General features: G+C 44.2%; 2 protein-coding genes and 5 non-coding genes across 7 annotated transcripts; 2 read left to right on the forward strand and 5 right to left on the reverse strand.

Annotated features, from left to right (window-relative positions):
* Positions 1-1,694: 1,694 nt before the first annotated feature.
* Trnan-guu (transfer RNA asparagine (anticodon GUU)) lies at positions 1,695-1,768 on the reverse strand. Its single transcript has one exon. It is a non-coding gene; the product is annotated as a tRNA-Asn (tRNA).
* A 3,130-nt stretch (positions 1,769-4,898) lies between these two features.
* Trnad-guc (transfer RNA aspartic acid (anticodon GUC)) lies at positions 4,899-4,970 on the reverse strand. Its single transcript has one exon. It is a non-coding gene; the product is annotated as a tRNA-Asp (tRNA).
* A 707-nt stretch (positions 4,971-5,677) lies between these two features.
* Hspa6 (heat shock protein family A (Hsp70) member 6) lies at positions 5,678-16,697 on the reverse strand. Its single transcript, XM_075987357.1, is given in 9 exon segments — positions 5,678-5,739; positions 15,245-15,572; positions 15,574-15,692; positions 15,695-15,933; positions 15,935-15,990; positions 15,993-16,126; positions 16,129-16,258; positions 16,260-16,382; positions 16,554-16,697. Coding segments are annotated over 9 exon segments (1,335 nt in total).
* On the reverse strand, positions 5,915-5,986 carry Trnag-ucc (transfer RNA glycine (anticodon UCC)). The gene has a single exon. It is a non-coding gene; the product is annotated as a tRNA-Gly (tRNA).
* Trnal-cag (transfer RNA leucine (anticodon CAG)) lies at positions 6,533-6,615 on the forward strand. The gene has a single exon. It is a non-coding gene; the product is annotated as a tRNA-Leu (tRNA).
* A 390-nt stretch (positions 16,698-17,087) lies between the features above and the next one.
* On the forward strand, positions 17,088-17,158 carry Trnag-gcc (transfer RNA glycine (anticodon GCC)). Its single transcript has one exon. It is a non-coding gene; the product is annotated as a tRNA-Gly (tRNA).
* A 2,709-nt stretch (positions 17,159-19,867) lies between these two features.
* On the reverse strand, positions 19,868-23,897 carry Fcgr2a (Fc gamma receptor IIa). The gene is made up of 5 exons (XM_075989075.1): positions 23,794-23,897; positions 23,101-23,121; positions 22,179-22,436; positions 21,121-21,375; positions 19,868-20,605 (listed from the first exon to the last, which is right to left on the reverse strand). Exons 1-5 carry the CDS (start codon positions 23,876-23,878, stop codon positions 20,421-20,423), a joined length of 804 nt encoding a protein of 267 aa, XP_075845190.1. The 5' UTR covers positions 23,879-23,897; the 3' UTR covers positions 19,868-20,420.
* Between the last annotated feature and the right edge of the window lie 1,061 nt (positions 23,898-24,958).

The raw sequence follows: 24,958 nt of genomic DNA on the forward strand, positions 1-24,958 counted from the left end.
GAATGAAATAACAGGGGAGCCTAGAGCAGCCCAGGGAGACATCACCATCTGAGCCCGGGATAAGGTTATCTTTCTAGTCCAAGAGTCACGACCAAGTGAGTTAATAAGAAGCTGCACGTGTGACATCGGCTTGAGCTGTCAGGGGCGTCTCCACCGCAATTGGAATGGTCTCAGAACATGTCTTATTGAAGTGTCTTAGTGTGTGGCTCTAGAGCTTCGGTCAATTCTAGGCCATTGTGGGGGTGGGGTAGGGTTGAAAAGAAGCAGCAAATAGCTGGGGTTGTGCCGAGTGAACACATACAGGTAGCTCGGGATCTGAACAGGGAAGAGACCACAAACTCCCACAAAGGAATGGTCAGAAGGTGAGGACAGCTCTGCTGACCAAAGTAGTCTTAGTAAAAGTTAGAAAAGGCACCGAGACTATAAAAACCAGCTTTTCTGTTTCTATGTCCCTTCCCAGAATCATCTGATTTTAGTCATATGCTCTCCCTATTGTGCCTAAGCGAAAGACGGCAAATAGGAGTTTCCCTAAAAGATCGCTAAAGGACATGCACCCCCAAATCAATTCAGGCTGGACGAATTCTTCTGCTCGTCAATCCAGGCCTATTGAGCATACACACGAATAATAGGAACGGTCTAATTTTGATTGTTGTCCGGGTTAGAGAGACAAGTTAGTTTTCAGAGATGGAGTATGTATAGCCAGCCCAGTGCAGGTTGGGGCCCGGAGGGTTCTGAGTTTGCTCCGAGCGTTGTTTGGAGCCGTACACGTGTGCCATCATTCAGGGGGAGGGACGAGTGTGCCTATCGCATTATAGCAAGAGTGTGTGTACACATAAACCGAGACCAAGTTGGGTCCCAGGGTAGTAAAATGTCTCATGTGCTGGCCTTCCTCGCCTACGATGTGCCAGCAGTGAGGGTAAGTGTTGAAAAGATTACGTGAACAACTAACTCAGTTTCATCCTGGATCCGGAAGCTCTGGTTCTAGCCAGCAGAATAAGCAGGTATCGAGAGAGTGGAGAAGCCGGCAGAAAAGGTTCATTCTGGGGGAGAGCATGAAAAGGGAAGTTTATCAGGCAAGAGAGAAAGAAGTTGGAAGTCCAGGGCGACGATTTAAAAGCCAAACTGAGAATTTAGGAGGTGTGGTTCTACCAGGTCTAAAGGAGGCAGTGAGGGAGAAGAGGGATTCTACGGGCCACTCGCTCTAAGACATTGCTGTCCGAGCTAAAGAGATGGTATTGAAGGAGTTGGCGCCGATCGGGTGCGGAGTTAACAGATTTTGGGGGCGGCTGTCGGAGCTGAAAATTAACTGAAAAAGGAAACCCCTCGTGCTCCTAGCAGATGATGCCGAGATTAAGGAGGAAGTAAAGGGTGACAAGTGACAGCAACGGAGGGATTCGGGAGCAAGGAAATACGAAGGAAAGCTCAGTTTTCTCAGGACAGATGAAGTCTTCGGACCATTAGCATTGAACGTCCAAACTCCCAGAGTAATCAGCTTTCAGATGTAATTTCTACAGTGAAACTGCAACCTTAACCTCGAAAAGAGCAAAACAGGTAGGTCGCGGAGTTTCTTGACCACAACATAACATTAAGAATATCAAACACAAAACTCCTGAAGTTAGCAGAGGAAGGTAGCTAGCGTTGGGTTCCTTGAAAGACAGATATGTAGAATGTGAGGTACACAAAAGGCTCCTGTCCGTCCCTGGGTGGGCTCGAACCACCAACCTTTCGGTTAACAGCCGAACGCGCTAACCGATTGCGCCACAGAGACAGGTGGTGTTTGGTGTGGCTGTCAAGTCAGTTCACTAAAGAATACATTGGTCGGCTACATCTGCTAAAACTTGTGTCTGAAATTGAAGTCAAAACTGATGGCACTCTACCGTAAATACGGTAAGAAAGGGCACCTGCGGCTGTTTCCTAAGCAGCAGGTCCGGGTTCTACCCACCGAGGCTGAGGATAGCGGAGCGCAAGACAATCAACGAACCGAGAGCCTTAAGAAAATCCAAAATGGACGCTCTCTGAGTTTGGGAATTCATTTGGTTTTGCTCAGAAACGTTACTGGTCTAGATAATTTACGTGTGCAAATGTGCGTGCGTAAGTACTGATATATTAACTCATTATTTTTAACACAGTAACCGCGTTTCCAGGCATGTCTGGCAAAAAGTACTAAGGGTTCTTAATAACAAATCACACCGACGGTTTTGAAGTATACTGGAGCGTGAGTCACCCAGGCGAAACAGGAAATTTTAAAATTCCTGCAACTTAACGACGTTAACAATGACACACCTGCAAACGAATATCAAAGGGCGTATTCCCCTTATTCTACTGCCTTCAGTTTAAGGGTCCTCCTCAGGCTGGGGTCTAATGAGCCGTTTTCTGGATTGCCCAGGTCTCAGGAGTTCCTTGGAGCCTCCACACACTAGTACCTCCTTGCGTATGTTTCTGTGGCATCTTTTGTTAATACTGAGATTCAGTTTAAGTGGAGGTCAATATTTTCAAAGATTTCATAAAAACAGATACTTTATATGCAGAAATTATGTATATATTTATATTTTGTGATACACACATATGTATATGAGTATATGTGTATGTGTGTATATATGCATATACACATATATAAAATTGCTACATGACCTTTCCACTGAAATTGTTTTGGCACTTTGTGTAAGTGAGAATGGTCCCCATAGGCTCATATATTTGAGCGCTTGATCCCAATTGGTGGAACTGGTTGGGAAGAATCGGGATATGTGGCCTTGTCGGAGGACGTGTGTCATTGGTGGGGTTAGTTTTGAGATTTCAAAGGGCTGTTGCCAGAGCTTTCTCTGGGTTTTGTTTGTGAATCGTGATGTAAGCTCTCAGCTATTGCTCCAGTACCACGCCACGCCAAGCCAACATATCAGGAAACACAGCGCACCCCACGACTTAACTACACATTGCACTGTTTCATTAAGCCTCAATCTAATTATAGGTATCATTCTAACAAGTGGTTTTTATATGGTACAGATAACAGACACTAAGTCTTTACTCAATATTTTAAAGGCCAAAAGTTAAAGGAGTAAATCCCAGAAAGGAGAGTCATGTGAGGAAAAGTCAGTTCAGAAAACTAAAATAAAACAAAACCGCCTCTCAGATCCTTGCCTGCCTCCTGAACTGGACACGTGCTAGGGGGATTCTAGGGTAGCCAAGGTGAACAGTGCATGTGAATGGCTCAGATCCCACACAGCTCAGACAGCAGGAAAACACTGGAAACAGCACAAATGTTCAAAAGTAAGAAACTGTGCTGTAGCTCTACAGCACAACACAAGGAAATGATGGAGAGCATGTTTTAGGCTAATATTTAATATCTGTAGAAATGGAACGATTGTAAATAAAAAGTCAAACAGATTTAAAAAAACATCATTATCCATCCGTCCAAACTCGTGAAATGTTCAACACTGAGTGGACTAAGGAAACTGTGTCTTTGGGCGCTTACGATGAGTCGGTAGAGGTCACCTGCGGTAAGAAGCAGATCACTCTGGTGGGAGAGTCTATGCACGTGTTTAGAAGAACTCTGTGATCGTCTCTAACTCCACCACGAGGCCAAAGGTAGCTCTAAAAATTAGTCTTATCTAAAAGCTAGCAATACGCACAGTTTTATCCCAACTTTATTTTCAAAATACACCCCGCCCCATCCCCACCCCACCCCACCCCCAAAAGCCCAAGGGAGCTAGCCCGAGATGTACCGTAATTCAGCACAGAGCGTGCAGGAGACCGTGGGCTCCATTCCCAGCCCTGGAAGAAGAAAAGCCAGAGAAATAGCTAGCAAAGCATGCACAGATCGTTCCTGCACGGTGAGAGTGGGATGACTTTTATCTGTTCTCCATTTTTCTGCAAGGGGTATGTATTACAGGAAAGCAAATGCATATTTTTTTCCAAAATGAGTATATGAACATATGCTACATAACCAGGTTCTTTTACACATGTAATCATTTACATTCAAAACAACCATTTAAAATAGATATAATTAACACACGTGCACGGGGGTGGGTGGGAGTGAGGGACAATAAAAGAGGGGGGAGGAGGGAGAGACAGAGAGAAAGAGCCCTACCAGAAGAGTTAGGGGAAAATCCACTGAAAATAACATAAATGCTCAGAAATAAGAAATTTGTTAACGAAATTATGGTGTAGTTATGTCGTTTAACACCAGAAAGCAATGAAAACAAATGCTGAAATTGGGGCTTTACTAGAGTGAACAGTTTGAGGTCAGAGAGCTGAGTTTGGAAAGCTGACTGCACAAATCACATTCTTCCTGGTGAGGGAGTGTGTTTTTGCAGGACTTTAATACTGAAAGGGATCTCAGCGATCATGGATCCAATGTACGAATGCAGAAAACAGTCTTGCCAAAGCAATCAAATTATTTCCCCAGAAGCAACGTTTGCTTAGTAGTTTTAAACAGCCAACATTTAAACAGTAGTTTTAAAACAAAAGATAAGCCTCCCGATTTTCATTCAGCCCAGCGCTCCTTCTGTGCTAAGTTCAGAAAGGAAGTTTCTGTTCTCGTGTGTCGCCTGCAGGGGTGGACTGATGTTTTCCATATTTACATCCTGCAGTGTGGCAGTGGTAAGGACTTCGGACTTGAAAACTTGGTCTAGCCCCCGCTGCCACCTCGCTATGGTGTAACGCCATAGGTGGAACCATCGTGAAGTACAGTGAAAACATCTGAACCCTAGCGACAGGCGGGGTTAAGTAACTGCACCTACTGAAGGGTCGCTTCCCCTTTCCTACTAATTTGGTTAGAGAGAGACAAGGTCTTGAAATCTAAGCCCTGAGTTTTTAAAAGTGATTATCCCTCTTTAATAGGAAAGCTGACCAAAAATTGATGGAAGGGATAAAAATGGATTTAAAAAAAAGGTATTGCTAGTCTCCCCGTCGGGGAATCGAACCCCGGTCTCCCGCGTGACAGGCGGGGATACTCACCACTATACTAACGAGGACAACTACACGAAAACCTCTGAAAGTAGCTGCTCAAGAAAAGTACTTTTTAGCAATCTGCGTACTCTTAAAAGTTCCAGGACAGGCTCCAAAGCCACAGAGAAACCCTGTCTCGAAAAACCAAAAAAAAAAAAAAAAAAAAAAAAAAAAAAGTAAAATTTTGTTTTTATTGTCTAGATGAGGTAATGTGAACATTTCTTGTATCTGCCAATTTTCTAAAAGTAAGATTAAACAGTAGAAAGAAACAGGTTCCTCATTAAAATCAGTGGGTCCCAAAAAAACCCCAGAAAAGTGAAAAGGGGATTGAAGGGAAAAGGGAGGAATCTAGAATGAGAGGGAAATAAAAGAGGGCGCGAGGTGAACGTAAATAAGTCGTTGTATACACATGTGAAATTATCAAAGAACAAACTTAACCAGTAACAAAAACATGATAAGTTTAATAAATTCTATTCAGCCTCATACATTCGAAATATGATTTCGACATGTAATTAATAAAAAATTATTAGATTTTTCTTAGTATCTATGTAAATTTCATAAAAATATACAAATCAAAACCACAAATATGCCTGTTCCCTGCTTAAAAGTTCTCCAGTAGCCGAAATGAATAGACATTTAGTTAATGGCTCCATTAATTACTCATTTCGATTAGTTCAATTAAAATCAAATTTAAAAATGCGATCCTTACACGCACCGGATAGTTTTAAAACGCTCAAGAACTCACTCCTGCTGTATGAGCCTCTCGGATACGGAGGCCTATGCGAATCTGAAATTCTGACAAGAGATCACAGACTTCAGAAAATTTTCAAAACAGAAAAGATAAAGTTAACTTCAGGAACCCAGTCCGGCCCCAACTTGGCGGGGCTGGTTTCATTCAAAGATATAAAATAGAACATTGTGTGAACCGTGTCCTACGTAAATAAACTAAAGGAAACAGAAAAAGTAAGCATGCGTTGGCCGGGAATCGAACCCGGGTCAACTGCTTGGAAGGCAGCTATGCTCACCACTATACCACCAACGCAGCGTGACCTACTGTTTTCTCTAGTCTCTCTAATGCAAGTGAAAATTTGCCGACCGCGGTTTGAATCGGTTTCTGTAGGTTTCTGTAACCTTTAAAGCCGGTTTTGTAAGAAAATTCTGGCAGAAGCCACTTTCTCTTCTTTTCAGCTGCTCACAGTCCGATACTCCCAGCTCGGGGCTCCGCACTCACTTAGCTCCACCAGGCAGTAGTACCCAGAGTCCAGCCGGCACGGGTTCGGTTAGGCGATTTAGGACGGAAGGTGGGGAGGAGAACTGACCAGTAGGAGATCCTCCCCGGGCTGACTCGGCCCCGGCGAGAGTCGATTGAAAGGTCCCCAGAAGAGATGGAGATGGAAAGTTAAAAGTGATGAGGAAGTAGGAGATAGGAAAGACTTGAGACCCACTTTCACTTCTTCTGCTTTGTAAAAGCGTTCCGGGGAACCTCGCTTTTCTTTTTATTTAAAATCATAGACAAACAAAACACAGGTAAATGGTGTCACCAGTGTTTATCAGCTTATAAGAAAGTATGGAAAATCTCTTGCCGGATGTCAGGATGGCCGAGCGGTCTAAGGCGCTGCGTTCAGGTCGCAGTCTCCCCTGGAGGCGTGGGTTCGAATCCCACTTCTGACAACAAACAATTTTATTCCTTTCATGACTGAACACCGGCATTTATGGTGTTTTGGAAAAAAGAATCCCTATCCCTTAATTTGTTACAATTATCCCAACTCTTCCAATGCTGATTGATGTCTTCAAGCTTTTGTAAGCATGAAATTATTGTCTTGCCCAACCCTACCACCAATTCTAATTAAGTAGATTAGCTGTTTAAGTGGATGTGCTTGCTATTTCATACAGCAGAACCGAGAAAACTCATGTCTTCATGACATCCTTTTTTTAGAGGATCACAAAGACAGCACTTTCTGTTTTCAGAGAAGCTTAATGGGGCGGGGGATCTTCTTGACAAGAGGGGAAAGCTGTTAAGAAGTTGACTGTAACTGTGAGGATGGGTACAGCTTCAGAGAAGTTAATTAAAGTTTGCCAGACATAGCCATATTCTCTGTCACTGACCAGACTATGACTCTTAAAAATGTTTTCAATCTTCTGAGTCTTAATTCCCTTCCAAATAAAATGGACATAAGAATTGATAGTCTATTCATTAGAAATTCTAGATTCAGATTCTGTGTCAGGCCTGCTGAGTGCCCCTGACAAGATACCCAGGTAATTGGAATGCATATTAAAGTTTCAGAAGATCTGGTCTATCCTTTTCCCAGGGTGATGCTGACCTAGAAGGGCCCTTTCCCTTGCTTCTCAGAAGGCTACTTTGTACCCTGTATCATTTAAGCATTTACAATCTGTCAAAACTGTATTACAATATTTAAAGGATATAAAGTCACTATGTTTAAAAAAATTAAAGCAGTGCATTTTCAGGAGAACCCGGTAAGAAAATAGATATTAGACATGTCAGAAAATTCTTAAACAGAGCAGGAACCAAGCATTAAAAGTAGCATCACCTGTGGTTAGTCAATTGACAGGTGTACAGTATACTCAATGCTATAATGTATCAATCATGTCAGGGAAAAAAAATCCACTTCCCCCAGAAGGCACAAGTTGTTAAAGGACAACCACAGTGTCAAGGATAGACTCCCTCTCTCTGAGTTATTAGAGGGCCCAGAGGCCGTTGCCAGCCCACTTGGTTGCCCACCATGCTATATAAGTAGGACCCCATTGCTGAAGACACAGCATGTTATAGCTTCAAGGCACAGAAAGAGCAACCTTGAACTGATCAGCAATTTCTTCCCTGATGGCTAACTTTCGTGTTGCTAGGAGGTGTTATTTGGGCCACAAGGACACACAGACATACATGCACACACAGTTAAAATAAGTTCTGTTTTAAAAGAATGGTGCCACAGGGACATGTGCTCAACTATGTTTATAGCAGCTTTGTTTGTCATAGCCAGAACCTGGAAACAACCTAAATGCCTCTGCACTGAAGAATGCATAAGGAAAATGTGGTACATTTACACAGTGGAGTACTACACAGCAGAAAAAAAATAATGACAGCTTGAATTTTGCAGGAAAATGGATGGAGCTAGAAAACATTATTTAGAGTGAGGTAACTCAGACACAGAAAGACAATTATCACATGTATTCACTCATAGATGGTTTTTAAGCACACAACAAAGAAAGCCAGCCTACAAACCACAATCCCAGAGAACTTAGACAACAATGAGGACACTAAGAGAGACTAACATAGATCTAATCTATATGGGAAGTAGAAAGTAGAAAAGACAAGATCTCCTAAGTAAATTGGGAGCATGGGGACCTTGGAGGAGGATTGAAGTGGGGAGGGGAGAGGAAGAAAGGGGAGCAGAGAAAAATGTAGAGTTCAATAAAAATCAATTAAAAAAGAAAAAAAAGAAGCTAGAACTAATGACCCAAGCAGTGATTTAATTAAAAAATAAATAGATAGATGGATAGATAGATGGATAGATAGATAGATAGATAGATAGATAGATAGATAGATAGATAGATAAAAAGAGACGTGCCCACTGGTGTGATAATGGCAAGAAGGTTATGGGGGTAACCAATCACTTTTAGATTGGATTTGAGGCCTGCTCCATAGGAAACGCATTCCTGGTACTGTAAACCTGGTTAAAGTCCACGATGTGTAAAACCCAGAGACAGATATTGGGGTTCACCATGAAGATCAGAAAAGCACAGCAGCCAAGCCACTAGAGAGCTCTTACCTCTATGACATCTCCAGACTGAAAGAGAGAGAGTTCCTGTCTCATCCCACTTTATATAATCCCCTCTCTAGTGCTGGGATTAAAGGCGTGCACCACCACCACCCTGCCTCTATGGCTAACTAGTGTGGCTGCTGGGATTAAAGGTGTGTGCCACCACTGCCTGGCCTGTCTGGCTGATTAGTGTCACTGTTCTGGTCTTCAGGCTTTATTTATTAAAATACAAAGGAAATATCACTACAGAGGTATCAAACTGCCTTCTAAATACTTTTGTTTATATACACAGATTCGAACCGCTCTCAACTTTGCCAGAGACGCTTCTGTCCGCAATGGGCAACAGCTAATGCAGAGACTCAAAACTGGTAAAAAAAAAAAAATGCTGAAAATTTGACTGGTGACTGGTGAGTGTTCAGCCCGAAATGGAACATCTATGTGGACCTCCCAAGATTCAAGGAACACCGAGAAAGGGGGCAGAAAGAATCTAAGAGCTGGAGGATGGAAGGGAGGCTGTAAAACATCGTCTTAAGGATATGACATGTCTATTGCTCTCAGGAACCCACAGCAACTGTGGGTACCTGAACAAGAGCAAGCCAACGAGAACAGTCAACGTCCAGCAGACTGTACTAACCAGACTCAGTGAGGAAAAACAAAGAGAAGACATAAAGATTAGAAGGGGTGTGTGCGGGGGGGTGGCTGTTGATGGGAGGAGAGGAAGCATGAATCTTCAGAACCAATAGGACAAAGATACATTATATGTATGTATGAAATTGTCAAAAAATAAATAAAAGATGTTTAAAAAATAAGAGACCATGTGGGTGCCAATAATCAAAATGTACTCTGTAGGTAAGTGAAATTGTCTGTCTATCTATCTATCTATCTATCTATCTATCTATCTATCTATCTGTAAATAGAGTCTCACTTTCTAGCTCTGGCTGGCCTAGAACTTGCTAGTTGGACCAGGCTGACTTCAAAACCAGAGGCATCCTCCTCCCCTCTGACTCTTGAGTGCTGACTAACAAGTCCTATAAAAGAACACATTTAATAAAAATGTATCTTTAAATTAGACAACCAGGGCTGGAGACACGGCTCAGCAGTTAAGAGCACTTGCTGCTGTTCCAGAGGACCTGAGTTTGGTTGCCAGTACCCATACTGGACAAATCACCACCGACTGTACCTCCAGTTCTAGGAATCCAACAGTGCCCTTTTCGGGCCTCCTCAGGCTGACGTTCACTAATGCATATAATAAAAAATGACACTCTTTTAAAAAAAAAACAACTAAAAATTAGAAGATCGTTTATAAAATACCTGACCTGTCCTCAAAAGTTTCAAGACCATGAAAAATAAGGCTGAAACTATCACAGGGTATACAGAGGTTAGGAAGCATGTAAGACAGTGTAATGTGATATTGGACACTGAGTTCTGAAACAGAAAAAGGAGGCGTTGGTAAGAAAAGTGAAGCCTGAATAGAGTCAACAGCTCAGCTAGCAGGAATTTTCCAATGTCATTTTCTGAAGTTTGATAAGTGTGTCATGGTGATGTAACATCTTAACAATAGGAGAAGCTGTCTGGCAGACATGAAGTAATTTTCCATAGTGTCTTTGCAATTCCTCTGTTAATCTAAAATTACTGCAAAACAAGAACAAACAAACAAACAAAAACCTTGGAAGTAATTGCCTCTGGGGAGGAATTGAGAGTACGGCAAGAAACTGCCCATAGCAGTATTTGATTTCTTAATAATGGGCGTGTATACTGATTTAATTTGTTCTAACTGTTTGGAGGAATTCAGTAAACATAGTTGTGATGAAAATAATCAAAGCCAGACTGTGGGAGTGGAGGAAGCCCTGAGGGAGTGAAGTCCAGAGAAAATATGTGCTGTTGGCACGGATACAGCCACGTCAAGGGCCGCTCAAAGGGATGGCAAAGCCTTCCTGAGTGTGGATGTTGACGGTGTGTGCAGAAAATGTCCACCATAGCTCTCTCCCCTGGTGGTTTAAGGCCTGAGACTGATCCTAGTGAGATGAGTTAAGTCTGCCTCCTTCTTCAGCTGTACGCAATGGCCGTGCTCACTCTTCAACTGAACGTAATAAGCACACTGAGCTGCCTGGGTGCTGTGCTTTCTCCATCAAAGAGCCTAATCCACTCGACTCTAGCTTTCCTATTTGTCCATATATTTGTGTGTATTTGTCTTTTCTTCATTCCCTCGTTGCCTCCTGCCAGGTCAGTTCCTAAGGCCGTGCAAAGGCCCTAAGACTGTATCATACAACCAAAGGATATATAATGGTCAATTATATAAGAAACACTTTACAAAGAAACTAAACCTAAATGGTCAACATCAGCCACTTAAAAATAAGTGCAAGCTGAGTGATAGTGGCACATGCCTTTAATCTCAGCCCTCGGTAGGCAGAGATTGGCGGAGCTCTATGAGTTCGAGGCCAGCCTGGTCTACAGAGTGAGTTCCAGGACAGGCTCCAAAACTACAGAGAAACCCTGTCTGGGGGGAGGGGGGAGTAGAATTTAATTTTCTTTTTTTTTTTTTTTTTTTTTTGGTTTTTCGAGACAGGGTTTCTCTGTAGCTTTGGAGCCTGTCCTGGAACTCGCTCTGTAGACCAGGCTGGTCTCGAACTCACAGAGATCCACCTGCCTCTGCCTCCCGAGTGCTGGGATTAAAGGCGTGCGCCACCATCGCCCGGCTTAAAAGCCTGGGTTTGTTTGTTGATTTTTCTTTTTTTTTTTTTTTTTTTGGTTTTTCGAGACAGGGTTTTTCTGTGGCTTTGGAGCCTGTCCTGGAACTAGCTCTGTAGACCAGGCTGGTCTCGAACTCACAGAGATCCGCCTGCCTCTGCCTCCCGAGTGCTGGGATTAAAGGCGTGCGCCACCATCGCCCGGCCTAGAATTTAATTTTCTTAAATCTTACTGTAGACAATTAATACCACTCATTTTCGGAGAATCAGAGGTATTTTTTTTTTTTAGAACAAACACATTTTTTTCAGAACTAAAAGAGAAAGGCTTGCTGTTAAAATGCTAAAAAAAAAAAAAAACTCAAATCATATATCATTGTCCCTCTTTGAAAGAATAGGTTGAAATGGTTAATGTTATAAGTTAAAAAGAAAGGAAGGGGGTGCTCTAGGCAACTCTGTCCTTCTTGGCCTATCTTCAATGCCTTTTTCCCCCCAGTTGCTTTTAATGTAAAGCCAGATTGTTTTAAAAGGTTTTGGATTGGTTGCAGGCAAGCAACACATTTAAAAATGACATCCAGGGACAAGTGACTGGGTAGTGTAACCCCCTCTACCAGAAAGGGCTTATGTGATGCAATACAATGTAGCAAGCTCTGGGCAAACTCACTTTCCTTTCTGAAGTTGAGGCACAGCTCAGGGGACTGATAGAGGTGGAATGGACTGAATGGGGCTGAAGCCATGCAAGCTTCTCCTTGTCATTTGCCTGACTGGGCTGGAGGATATTTTCCCAGTTTCAGCCGCTTGAGAATGGGTCTTTACGTCAAGCAGTCTCCCTCTCTGTTCCCATAATAACTATATGACCTTGAACAAATTACTTGACCTCCTTGTGCTTTAGAATATTCATCTTTAAATAAGAGGTTGGTAAGATGACTCAGCACACAATCCTGATGACCTGAGTTCTATCCTAACTTCACAAAGTTGTCCTCTGACATCCACACTGGTGCTATGTGTGTAATAATAATAAAGCCTCATAATATTGCTATTGGATTAGTTGGGTATACCAAATGTCCGTTACCTAGTTGGTACTCAGAGAATAACAGCTAGTAACAACTAATGTCTGTCAACAGTGTGCTAAGTGTCTAACATCCCTCTTCACCTCTTACATCTATTGAGTCCTCACAACAATGTGGAGGAATGCTGTTGTCAACATTCCCAGTATGTAGAAGGGAATATTGGAGTCTGGAGGGTTTGATTTGCCCAGTAGTTTATGGCGGAGGTCAACAGCTAAGCAGTCTGGTATGCTGATATTATTATCCTCCTATTCGGCTGTTACCCTCACCAGAAATCAGAAGAGACCATTCTCTTACAGAGATAGAACCAAGCTAAGTTGAATTACCTCCCCAGACCAACTCTGCCATACCTAAAGACTTGGGTGGTCTTATCTCCAACAAAACAATGAAATGGCCTGCTTAAAAAACAGTCATGTGCGTGGGCCCAGCCTGGTGGCCCATGCCTTTAATCAAAGCACTCTGGAGACAAAGGCAGGAGGATCAATTGAGTTGGAGGTCAGCCTGGTTTATATAGTGAGTTTTAGGCCAGTCAGGGCAACATAGTGAGACCCTATCTCAAAACACACCAAAACAAATGAATAAACCAAACAATAATATAAACTATGTATTAGTGCGATCAATGCTGACCAACTAAACTTTCAAGCTTTAGTTTTATCTTAGGGTCACCTATAAGAACCATAGGCCTTTTCCAGCACGATCATCACACCATTGTGCCCCTTCACTGTGTCCACCTCACACTTTTTCACTTACCCTGTCTCCCCCACATAGAAATCTTATATATGATGAGGTGTGTGCGTTGCTGCCCTTGGAGGTCAGAGGTATGGGATTCCCCTGGAGCTGGAGTTACAAACAGTTGTGAGCCACCTGATGTAGGATGTGAGACCCAAACTCAGGTCTTCTACAACATACACTCTTAGCTGCACCAGATCTCTAGCCTTTAATATATATGTGATATATATATATATATATATATATCACATATATATTAGATTTGTATAGAAAATAATGGGCTGTGTTATGGCGTCTTCACACATCCATGCCATTCTGCTTTCTTCTCCCTCATCGCTCCCCAACTCTCCTTCCTTACGCCCCCGTTCCTCCAGCTCATCCCTTTTCTTCTCATAGTTACTTCCCCTTCGGCTTTAGTACATTATTTCATTACTATTTTGCTTAAGATCTTTTCTTCCGCTCTCAGGTTCCCCTTTCAGTTTTGTGGAACGAACATGCACACGCACACGCGCCCATGTTTCCAAATATTGTTTATAAATGTTCTTTTACATTTAAAAGGGGATATGATATAGATATGGATAATTTACATTGGTATAAATTTTACTCTATTGATATAAATTTAAGGTCAATTTTGTTATATGTATATGTATTTCTGCTCTTGATTAAGGTATTATGATTATGTAGTTCATTTAAAACTGTAATGTATAATTAGGAAATATAGGTTGTTAATGGATAATCATCAATAATAGTCAAGTTGTAGTCATGTTAGTTAGATTTTCTAGATATATAGAGATATATTTCAGTTAGATAGGCATTCTTCATATCTTTAAACGACTACAGAATATGGCATTTTAAATGTTTTAATAACTTAGGGCTTTTCATGACAATGAGACACATCTGCTCCTGGCAGAACCAGCTACTTCAAGAGAAAGATGGGCATTGAAGAGGCTCCTTATGGAGTTTGATAGCCATTTGGGCAAGAAACTGCTCCTGCCTGGATGTTGCATAAACTGGACACGAAGAACACGCAGAGAGAGGACTGCTGAACTTGCCTAAGGTGAGATGGTCTTTAAGGGTTCCTGATTTATGAAAGAGTCCATGAGACATTCTGCAGGACACAGCAAAAAGTGACTGAATTGTCTTTGAATTTTTCTGCTTCATGGAAATGTCTGCTGGATATGGGCCTGTAGGCTGAAGATGGATGCCCCAACGGTAGAAAAAAAATTGGGGTGACTGTCCAGGAAGCGAGTTGTCTCTGTCATTTCTAGAGTTTTGGAAGTTGTTTACTTCTTGTTTAATTAGGTAATATTATATCCTTCTGGAGTCTTTGATGGAGTTGAAGAATGGATAGTCATAATTTTAGTTTTCCTTAGTTAACTGTAATTCTTGCTTGATAACTGTTTTGTTATATGTAATTTTGCTATGTTAAAGTTAAAGCCTTCCTTTTTGTTTAAACAGAAAAAGGGGAAATGATGTAAGAGGGTCTTCTATCTATCTGTTGTCTCATTGGTTAATTAATAAAGAAAACTGCTTGGCCTGATAGGTCAGAACATAGGTATGTGGGGAAGATAGAACAGAATGCTTGGAGGAAGAAAGCAGAGTCAGGCAACCACCATGAAACTCCGGCCTAAGATGGATGTGGGTTAGAATCTTCCCAGTAAGCCACGACCCCGTGGTGATACACAGATTACTAGATATGGGTTAAAGCAAGATATGAGAGTCAGCAAAGAAGAGGCTAGATATAATGGGCCAGACAGTGTTTAAATGAATACAGTTTGTGTGTTGTTCTTTCCGGGGCTAAGCTAGCTGTGCGGGGAGCCAGGCGGGACGAAAAGCAGACCTGCTCGCCTCATCATTACACAGAATGGCCTCAGACTCAGAGATACTCCTACTTCAGTCTCCCAAGTGCTGGGATTAAAGGTGTGCACCATCATGCCTGGCAAGAAGTGGGCTTTAAAAAAATCAAATAACACAGACCTCAATTATAAAACATAATGAGGGAAAAAAAAGCTCCCAGTTGCCAGGGCAAGATACCCTGACTCACCTCTGAAGTTACAAAGTGGGATTATAGAAGAGTCTAGAACACCCTTAAGTCCAGCCCTTACAGACACAGATGACTTATCATGGCAGGTCAATCGATCAACTTCCTCAATGATGGGGTCAGTACTAGGCCTCTTCTGGCAAGCTTGAGGCCCAGTACTGTTACCCCTAGGAACACCAGACGGCGCATAAAGCCCACGGAAGATGGGGCAGCAGCTCTGCACTAATGTCCTCTCCTTGCCTGCCACCTGGTTGTGCTCTACCCAGGCCAGGATTTCCTCACACTTGTCTTGCCCTTTGCGTCTGTCCTCTTCTGGACTCTCTTCCCTTACTGCTATCTCCCTGCAAGCAACTCTTTACGTGGAAGACACGAACTTCCAGAAAGTTTTCTGCAGCCACTCTGTCCCCCTGAACCTCACTCTCAGCCTTGTGTTGTTCAGACTCATGAACTGTACTTCCTCCTTGCTGAGCTGGCCCTTGTCGTGGGTGATGGTGATCTTGTTAGCCTTGCCTGTACGCCTGTCGGTGGCAGAAGTACTTAGGATACCATTGGCATCTATGTCAACATTCACTTCGATCTGGGGAACTCCACGTGGAGCAGGAGGAACGCTACGGAACAGGTTGCTGCTCTTTCTCACAGCCCTCTCACCCTCATTCACCTGGATCAGGACCCCAGGCTGGTGGGCAGAGTAAGGCTTGGGTCTGTTTGGCAGGGATGGTGGCACTCCGTGGGATTAATGTGGTCATCACTCACCATCTCCAACCCCAGAGTCAAACAACGGAACGACATCCAGCAGGAGGGGATCCTGCACCTTCTCACATTTGTCTTCCATCAACACAACCACCACCACAGCAGCCCCAGGGGCCACGGCCTCATCAGGCTGGTGTTCTTGTTCAGCTCCTGGACGTTGAAGAAGTCTTATAGACGCTCCTCCATCTTAGAGATGCGGGTAGAACCACCCACCGGGGTGACCTCATGGGTTTGGGCCTTGGTCAGCTTGGCATCGCTCGGGGTCATCTTCCACGGGCTCCAGGGGAGTACAGAAAAAGTCTGAATACAGTTCCTCAAAGTGGGCACGAGTAATGAAGGTGCAGAAGCCTACATCTTCGAACAAGAAGTTGATCTTCAAGGTGCCACTTCCCTAGGGTTACGCATGGCTTCTCGCTCTCAGATTGGAAGAGGACTCGGATGCTCGAGGTGGCGGAAGCTGGTACTGCTCCGCTCTGCTGTTCTTTCATTGTCTCTCAAGCCAGCCGAGCCGGGACGACCTGGTTGGGCTTTTATCGGGTGTGGGAGCCCAGACTCCTCCTGCCCTCGCAGCCGAGAACCTTCCCACACCTTCTGCGTGCACCAAGCCACCACGGACCCAGACACAACCGGCCGCGATGACTGCAGCAGAAGAATCGGATCCAGGGATCCGGAGAGGCGGAGTGCAGAGTGCCTGGCCCCCATCCATCGCTGGTTTTGACTCAGAGCTGCTGCAAAAAAACACACAGAAAGTTTCAGTTGTTTCGGGCTAATTCTATAGGTGACAGCCACAAGTCCAGGTAGCAGCGCTGTACTCCAGGTTTCGGCTTGGAGAGCAGTCCTGAGCATGCGAGAGCACGATGCCCGCCACAGAAAATGATGCCTCAGAAAGCCCGGCGAGTGCTCCCACGGAATCAGAACCATAGCTTCTAAGTTAGGAATGTAAAGAGTGGTGTGGGGTTTGTCTTAAAAGAAAGAATTCTGGAAACACGAGGGTTGGCTTTTTGAACTTCGTTCAAGGAGAATGATTACACAGGAAGTGCAACCAACAATAGAGATAAGCTGAAATAGGAGTACAGTAAAGCATTTGCTGCGTCTGGCATTGGTGGTTCAGTGGTAGAATTCTCGCCTGCCACGCGGGAGGCCCGGGTTCGATTCCCGGCCAATGCACGCCTTGCTTTTTCAATTTTCCTTTTCAAGGTTTTGTTTCCTTTTTTTTCTCCGCTCTCCCTCCGGAACGTGGGGTTCTTTCGATTTGACTCTTTTTCTTTCACTGGTTTACCACTGAGGAACACAAACTTAACGCTGTGGTCATGAGATTCTGGAATCTAACTGAGTAACCCATGAAAACGCTGCACATAGAAAAGCCTACATTCTACTCCTGGTTTTGAGACCAATCCTGTAAGGTTCCTCTCCCAAAAAAGCATCGTCCTTAGGGTGTTTTGGAAAGACTTCTTGTTTTTATCTGTGAGCCTGTTTTTGTTTTTGTTTTTTACCTCAGACGGGAATGACCCCAGAATTCAGACATAGAATAAATAGCTGTAGCATCAGTACTTCATATGTTCTAAAGCAATGGTTCTCAACCTTCCTAACACTGCGACCCTTTAGTACAGTTCTTCATGTTGTGGGGACCCGCAACCTTAAAATTATTTCTGCTACTACTTCAGAACTGTAATTTTGCTACTATTATGAATTATAATGTAAATACCTGATATATAGAATATCGGATATGGGACCCCTGTGAGGGTCCTTCAACACCCCCCAAAGAGGGTCACAGCCACAGGTTGAGAACCACTGCCCTAAGGCTGATGTGAGTTCACCAAGCAGTGAAACCGCTTTACTTCCCACTGTCTGAGGTTGTGAAGATTGAGTCTTTTTATTGTGTCCCATCTATTTTAATTCAGAACATTCCATTTCGACTGTCTGATGTTAGACTTATATTGAAATTCAGATTTAAAAATGCCTTGAAGAAGAACCCGGATCTCTCTCTCTCTCTCTCTCTCTCTCTCTCTCTCTCTCTCTCTCTCTCTCACACACACACACACACACACACACACACACACACACACACACAGCTTCACCAGGGAATACAAGCCAGGTTCTCCTAAAGTGATACAATCTAGGGATCTTGATCGAGTTCGTTTTCTCTGACAGTTAAAGAACTAAAAGGCAAGAAAAATCTCAGCTCAACAGGTGGTGGTGAAGAAACCGCAAGCACCACAGACAGGAGCAGCAATTGAAGAAACGTGTTTATTGGAGGTGAGGACACACGCATGCTTCAGAAGACACACAGAGAGAAAGAGCCTCCTCATAGCGCGAGGGGGGTGGGGGCTGGGAAAGCCGGAAAACCTAGCCTCTTCTAGAGAATCAGAGTTCCCTTTTGCAAGTTCTCAGTCTCTTAGATAAAAGAACCTAAAAGCAAACTCATAAAGAAACTCAAGGACTGTTTCATTAGAATTTGAGGAAAAACCACAGAGTGGGCCCCCTGCAAACCTCAGAAGCTGCCAGGAGGAGGGAGATGGATAAGTTGTGCCTTTTGAGATCAGCAATGGAGGTCTGCAAGCAGCTATAAAAGGAGGCTGGAGGTCATCAAGAAAACAGTAAGAAAGACAGGTGTCACTGGCAAGCACACTTAGGATTCTGGTCAGCATCTTAAGAGATTAAAAGGGTTGGGAGGCTGGAAGCGCACGGGAGGGAGGGCTAGGCATGGTGGCCCACGCCTTTAATCCCAGCACTCAGGAGGCAGAGGCAAGTGAATTTCTGTGAGTTTGTAGGCCAGCCTGGTCACATAGGGAATTTTAGGACAGCCAGGACTACTTTTCTGAAGAAGAAGAAGGAGGAGGAGGAGGAGGAGGAGGAGGAGGAGGAGGAGGAAGGGGAGCAAGAGGAAGAAGAGAGAGAGAGAGAAAGAAAGAGAGAGAGGGAGGGAGGGAGAGAGAGGAGAGAGACTAATTCGTGGGAGGAGGGAAGTCACAACATACTAAACGAGCATCAATCACTGATTGATGATAAGTACAAAGGAGAAAAACAAAGCAGTAAAGGAGATTTAGGAGTGTGGTACAGGAATAAGGTTATACTACTGAAGAATCAAAAAGCCCTTACTGATGGCATTTGAATAAAACCTGAAAGGACATTATCTTAGCCTGTTTTCTGTTGCTATAGAAAAGCGTATGAGACTAGGTTCTTTACATTTTTTTAAAAAGCTTTTTTAGTTCACAGTTACAGACACTTTAGTCCAAGTTCAAATGGTGGACACATCTGCTTGGCTCCTTTGTGTCTCTCTATGCATGGCAGACAAGAACAAGTAAGGGCGTTGGTGAGAAAGAAAGCTGCTAAGCTGCAGGATGGCTTCGCTATTCCTCCTGGAAAACATCAGTCTATGCACCGTGGAGGCACCGATCAGCCCTTGAGACTGAATACCGCATCAGTCTCTGCACCGTGGAGGCACAGATCAACCCTTGCCATCTGAATGCCACATAGGTCTCTGCACCGTGGAGGCCCTGAAACTGAACGCCTCCCACCGGTCTCCACCTCCTAGCACCACTGCCTGAGGATGAAGCCTCAGCCTGAGTTTTGCTTGGAACAATTCACGATTAAAGCAAGGACAAGTGCACAGTGAAACAGGACGCGGGCTTCTGTGAGCAAGGGCACCCCTGAAACGGAAAACGGCAGTGTGTGAAAGCCTACATGTTGCCTTCAAAGAAGAGCAAACAGGACCAAGAATAAGCAAGGAAAAGCAGAAGGAAATGAGATCAGAGCGGCAAGATCATGCAGTAACATCTTGGAGAACATTGAGAAGTCTTTAGATTTCCTTCTAAGTACAAGGGAAAGCTTTGCAATTATTTTGAGCAAAGAAGTCACAAAAAGGAGATCTTTAGCCCAGATTGATTTTTGTTTTATTGCTGGAGGTCAAACCTAAGACATCATGTAAGCTGAATAAGAGTTCTGCCGCCGTTCTTCGCCTTCTTCTTTCTCCTTTTCTTGTGGGAAAAAAATGTACATTTTAATTTATTTTGTATAGAGAGAGACGGTGTGCCTGTCGTGGTGGGTGTGTGGAGATCAGAGGAAAGCTTTCAGGAATTTGTTCTCTCCTTCCGTCATATGTGTCCCAAGGACAAAACTCTCCTCTTGTTGGCAGGCTTAGCCACAGGTGCCTTTTCCTGGTGAGCCATCTAAACACACACCTATACACTCCCCACCCAGCCTACTTTTGTTGAAATAGATCTCACTAAGTTATCAAGTCTAGACTTGCACTCAGTCTGTAACCTAGGCAGGCCTTCAACTGGTGGTCCTCCCGCCACAGCCTCCTAAGTAGCTATAATTACAGGACCACACATCAGGCCTGGTTCTAAGTTGCTTTCAAAGGAAGGCTGGGGTGGGAGGGAGCTGAAAAGATGTTGCTGCCATTGCTGTTCTGCCATGTGATGAGATGTCATTTGCCCTCAGGAACCTGACGCTTTTTGACTGACAGGGATTTCTTCCAGTCCTCCACCGGGGTTTGAAGGTTTCTCCGTAAATAGAAATAAAGGCCCGTGTCCACTGCAAACAGGAGGAACATCACGAGGCAGAAAGAGATGTGGTACCAAAGTAGAGAGATGGCAAGTGCATCTGCTGAACCTGGTAGGAGAATCAGAAGAAATGAGCCATTAAGACAGTATTCAGAATAAACTGTGAGGTCCCTAGTGCAGAGCCTTTGTAAAGTCACCACACCGAGTACTTAAAGTAAGGACAAGAGCAGATAAATAAGTCAGGGAGCCTTAATGGACTTCTTAATCTCTCGGTCTTTCCCCTTATGTTGATAGATATGAATTTCCTAAAGGGCAACCACAGCCACATCTGTATGAGATACAAGAAGTTACACTTCAGCTCTTAGGGATGTCTAGGGATGCAGAGAACCCATGCACTGATGACAGGGCTCTGTTTCTCTGCTGCCCCACAGTCCTGCCACCCACCACCCACAAGAGAGGAGCTCTGGGCTGGGCCCACTTGCCCTCACCTGGCAGGGCCTTCACTGCTCTCCTCTTTGCTCCCAGCCCAGTTTTGCTGCTGACATTCCTAGAGCTCCATGTGGGACTTTAGCCTTTGTCCGTCTCCTCCTCTCCCTTTCCAACGTCCTGACAGAGGCCCCGTACCTTGGACAGTGATGGTCACAGACCTCGACTTGTGTTTTCCCATTCCTAGGAATCCTGTGCAGTGGTAATCACCGCTGTGGCTGTGATTTGCTTTGGAGATGGAGAAGGTGCTGTTGAGCTGACGATATTTTATAGGTTTTCCATTCTGGTATAATGTGATCTTGTTCAGGGGTTTGCTCCTCCAGCTATGGCATCTCAAGATGATGGTTTCTCCTTCCTTAAACATGAGTTGAGGGGTCTGGAGCAGCAGCCAGTCTGAGTGACACAGAAAGACCATCAGACACAGAGGGCCTGGGTGAGTAACACAGAAAGACCATTGGACTCAGAGGCTCTCTTGCCTTGGCTATACTGTATATTCCAAATGGGGGGGGTACACAAAAATAAGGATTTTCAATATTTATACTATAAAAGAAATGAAAAACATGAGGTCATAAATGTGCCTAATCCAGTTTAAGAACCAAACAATATATACACACAGAAAAATGTCACACCATGTCCTCCACAAATACATGTCATTTTATACAGCAAACAAAAAAACAGTTTTAAGTTTTTAAAATGACTTTATAAGCTTTTACTTCAGTTGGGGATAAAAGTCATCACACAGCCTATCCTTATCTACATGATTGACACGGTGCCCTACCCTTCACCTCTGACCTCGGTTTCCAGATTTCAGTTCTTCCCTTGGAAACCTCACTTCCTGTCTCCTCACACCTGTCAAGCCTGCTCCTGTCTTTGCAGGCCTCGTGGCCTCCGGTCTCCATGCTTCCCCACACTGCCATCACGAGAGTGATGTTTATGAAGTACTAACTTCCTTCTGTTTCTGTCAAACCAGCCTTGAACCTCTTGCTCAATCCAGACTGAGCCAGATAACAGCTGTCTCCCTCCGACAGTACTAAGCAGAGTGGGTCAAAGGGGAAACTAGTGATCAAATGTCTTTCCAGCAAGTTCTCACCGATGCTTCCCAGAAATCAGGCCACCCCTTTTCTTGTAAACTTCTGTCCAGTAGGCAGAACCCCATGGCCTGGGATCCCAGCTCCTTCCTGGGCCCGTCTACTAACCGGCAATCACTTCCAGTTGTACAGGGTCGCTGAGGATGTTCTCCTCCAGTCTGCACTGGTATTCTCCACTGTCATTGACTGTGGCTTTAAACGTGTAGTTGGGCCGGATCTGGCTCCGGAGGGACCTCCCATTGTGGAGCCACTGGATCGAATAGTTCCCAGGGTTGTGGGTCCCTTCACACTTCAATGTCACACTGTCTTCCTTGAGCACCTGGATCCATGGGGGCTCAAGTTTCACCACGGCCTTCGGGAGATCCGCTGATAGTGAGAGAGCAAAAAGGAATGTGAACAAGTGAATTCTGAGAGGCGGAGGATTCCAAAGGGGAGCCCAGGGGCCAGAGAGTCCCTGTCATTGACCCAGTAAAGATCTAGGAATGCAGGTGGATCTCTGCGAGTTCGAGGCCAGCCTGGTCTATAAGAGCAAGTTCCAGGACAGGCTCCGAAGCTACAGAGAAACCTTGTCTCCAAAAAATAAAATAAAATAAAATAAAATAAAATTAAATTAAAAGATGTGGGAATGATAATGATGACTCACGACTCATCTAGCAAGGGAAAAGATGAAGCATTTATGAGCTGACTGTGATATATAATTAATTCAAGACCACTTGTGGGCAACTAAACAAGTCTGTTTCAAAATAAATTTTAAAAGGGTTATAACTCAATGGTGGAAACATGTATAGCACACCTCAGGTCCTGGGTTCAATCTCTAAACCATTAAAAAAAATTGTTTACTTGCACTGGTCTCTTTCCCTTGCATTGTTGGAGAATCCAGTTGGAATCTTACTAAGGATTCCTCCAGGCCCTGTTGTGAGAGAACTACTCAAGTCTGCTCCTCAGTAGAAGAGGCTTTTCCCTACAAAGTAAACACAGCATTTGATGGTAAGGAAATAGTGCCATGAAAACAAGGGAGGCACAGACTTACCAGTCTGCTGGTCTGCAAGAGCTGTAAATGAGAAGAGAAGGGGTCAGTGTGGCGCAGCAGCCTCAGGTGAAAGCAAATAGGATCGTGTATAAGGAAAGCCGGGATGGGTTTGGAGCCTCTTCCCCCACCTCAAGACTCTGTTTCTAGTTATCTCTCATATCCCTCTCGCCTCGTCCCGCCAAGGGGTTGCCATGGCTGCAAAACAAGTATGAATGTTTGGTGCAAGACAGACTTCCCAGCAACTGTAAAGGAATCTCTGAATTCTGAACTTAAAAAATACTAGGGCAGTAAGAAATTAGAATCCTGTTGTTGTTGTTGTGACAGGGTATCACTATGTAGCTCTGGATGGCCTAGAACTCACTGTGTTGACCAGACTAGCCACTTGCCTCTGTCTCTTAAGTGCTAAGACAAAGGCAAGGATCACCACACCCAGCTCTTTTTCCACAAGGTTCCACGAAGCCAGGTTGGCTGGAATTGGAACTCACTATAGCTGAGGCTAACGCTGAGCTCCTGGTTCCCTTGTCCCCACCCTGCAAGTGCTGGGATTATAAGCAGGTACCATCAGACCTGAGTCTCTTGCCTTTTTAATCTCCCCAGCTTCTAAACCACGTCTGTCCCATGCTGCCCATGTCTCTAAAGTCCAGACTCTAGGAAAAGCTGACGTCACTTTATTTCAGAACGACCCCTACTCACCGAACAGCAGGAAAATTGTCAGTGGCTGAAGGCGCCATCGGCCACCAGAATGTCCATTCTGAAACATCTGTATCTCCAGAGTCATTCAAGAACTGGGTCAGAGTCTGAAGGGCTTTAGGAGACAAACAAAGAAAAGAGGAAGGAAATGAGCTCATTTTTTTGCCTAACCACCATAGGTCAGCAGACTCTGGTTCTGCTAACTTAGCGATTGCTGGTCAAACAAGATGTGGAATCTACTTGACAGACAGGACTGTCTACATGTAGCCACTTGTTATGCCCTTGGGGAAAATCCCGAGCTACTGTTTGCTGGTGAAGAAACTGGGGGAGACCCTAGAAAGCAGAGGGCATCTCCTTTTAGTGCCTGTGGCCTCAATTTTGCATTGCTCCCACAGTCCCTGTGCCGCCTCAGAGGCCAATGCAGTCCTAAGGGAACTTTGGCTGAGGTGAGCCAGGTGAGATAACCCGAATAGGTTATTGAAAGTCTCATCAGAACAACAAAGATCAGTTAAAAGTAAGAAAACAGTCCAAGGATATTTCTATCCTATAGGCAAGAGTCTGACCTTGCCCTCTACACACTTAAGAAAGTTGTTGAGAGCTTTTGGGTTGGTTTGGTTTTTGAGACTGTTGTCTCTCTACATAGCCCTGACTGACCTGAAACTCACTACAGAGACCAGCCTACCTGTGCCTCCTGAGTGCTAGGAATAAAGGTGTGTGACACCACGCCCAGAAGAAACACAAAGTTTTTAAGTTTAAAAAGTAAATTTGTTAATAAAGAAACTGCAATAGCCTAAATGCTATTCAAAAGAGGAAAATGGGAGCTGGCAAGATGGCTCAGTAGGTAAAGGCACTTATTACTGTCCCAGCCACCCTCGACCCGCAAGGATGATGCAACCACCGGAGCTCTTCTCACTGCAGTTTATTCCAGACCTTTTACAATTCTCTCATTTTCTTCCCCTCTCTCTCTCTCTTTCCTTCCTCTCTCTCTCTTTGACCTCTCTCTTTTTCCTCTCTTTTCTCTTCCCTCTCTCCTTGACCTCCCGGGCAAACCTCTCCCAGCCCTTAAGTAGGCATGGGCTGCCAATCCCGGATTGCCAGGTGGGCACTGCCCATAGGCCCATGCATATGCAAGCAGCTGATGATCATTGCGTGATCAGGCATAAGTTAG

The sequence above is a fragment of the Microtus pennsylvanicus genome, chromosome 10 (assembly GCF_037038515.1).
Source record: "Microtus pennsylvanicus isolate mMicPen1 chromosome 10, mMicPen1.hap1, whole genome shotgun sequence".
Classification (NCBI taxonomy): domain Eukaryota; kingdom Metazoa; phylum Chordata; class Mammalia; order Rodentia; family Cricetidae; genus Microtus; species Microtus pennsylvanicus.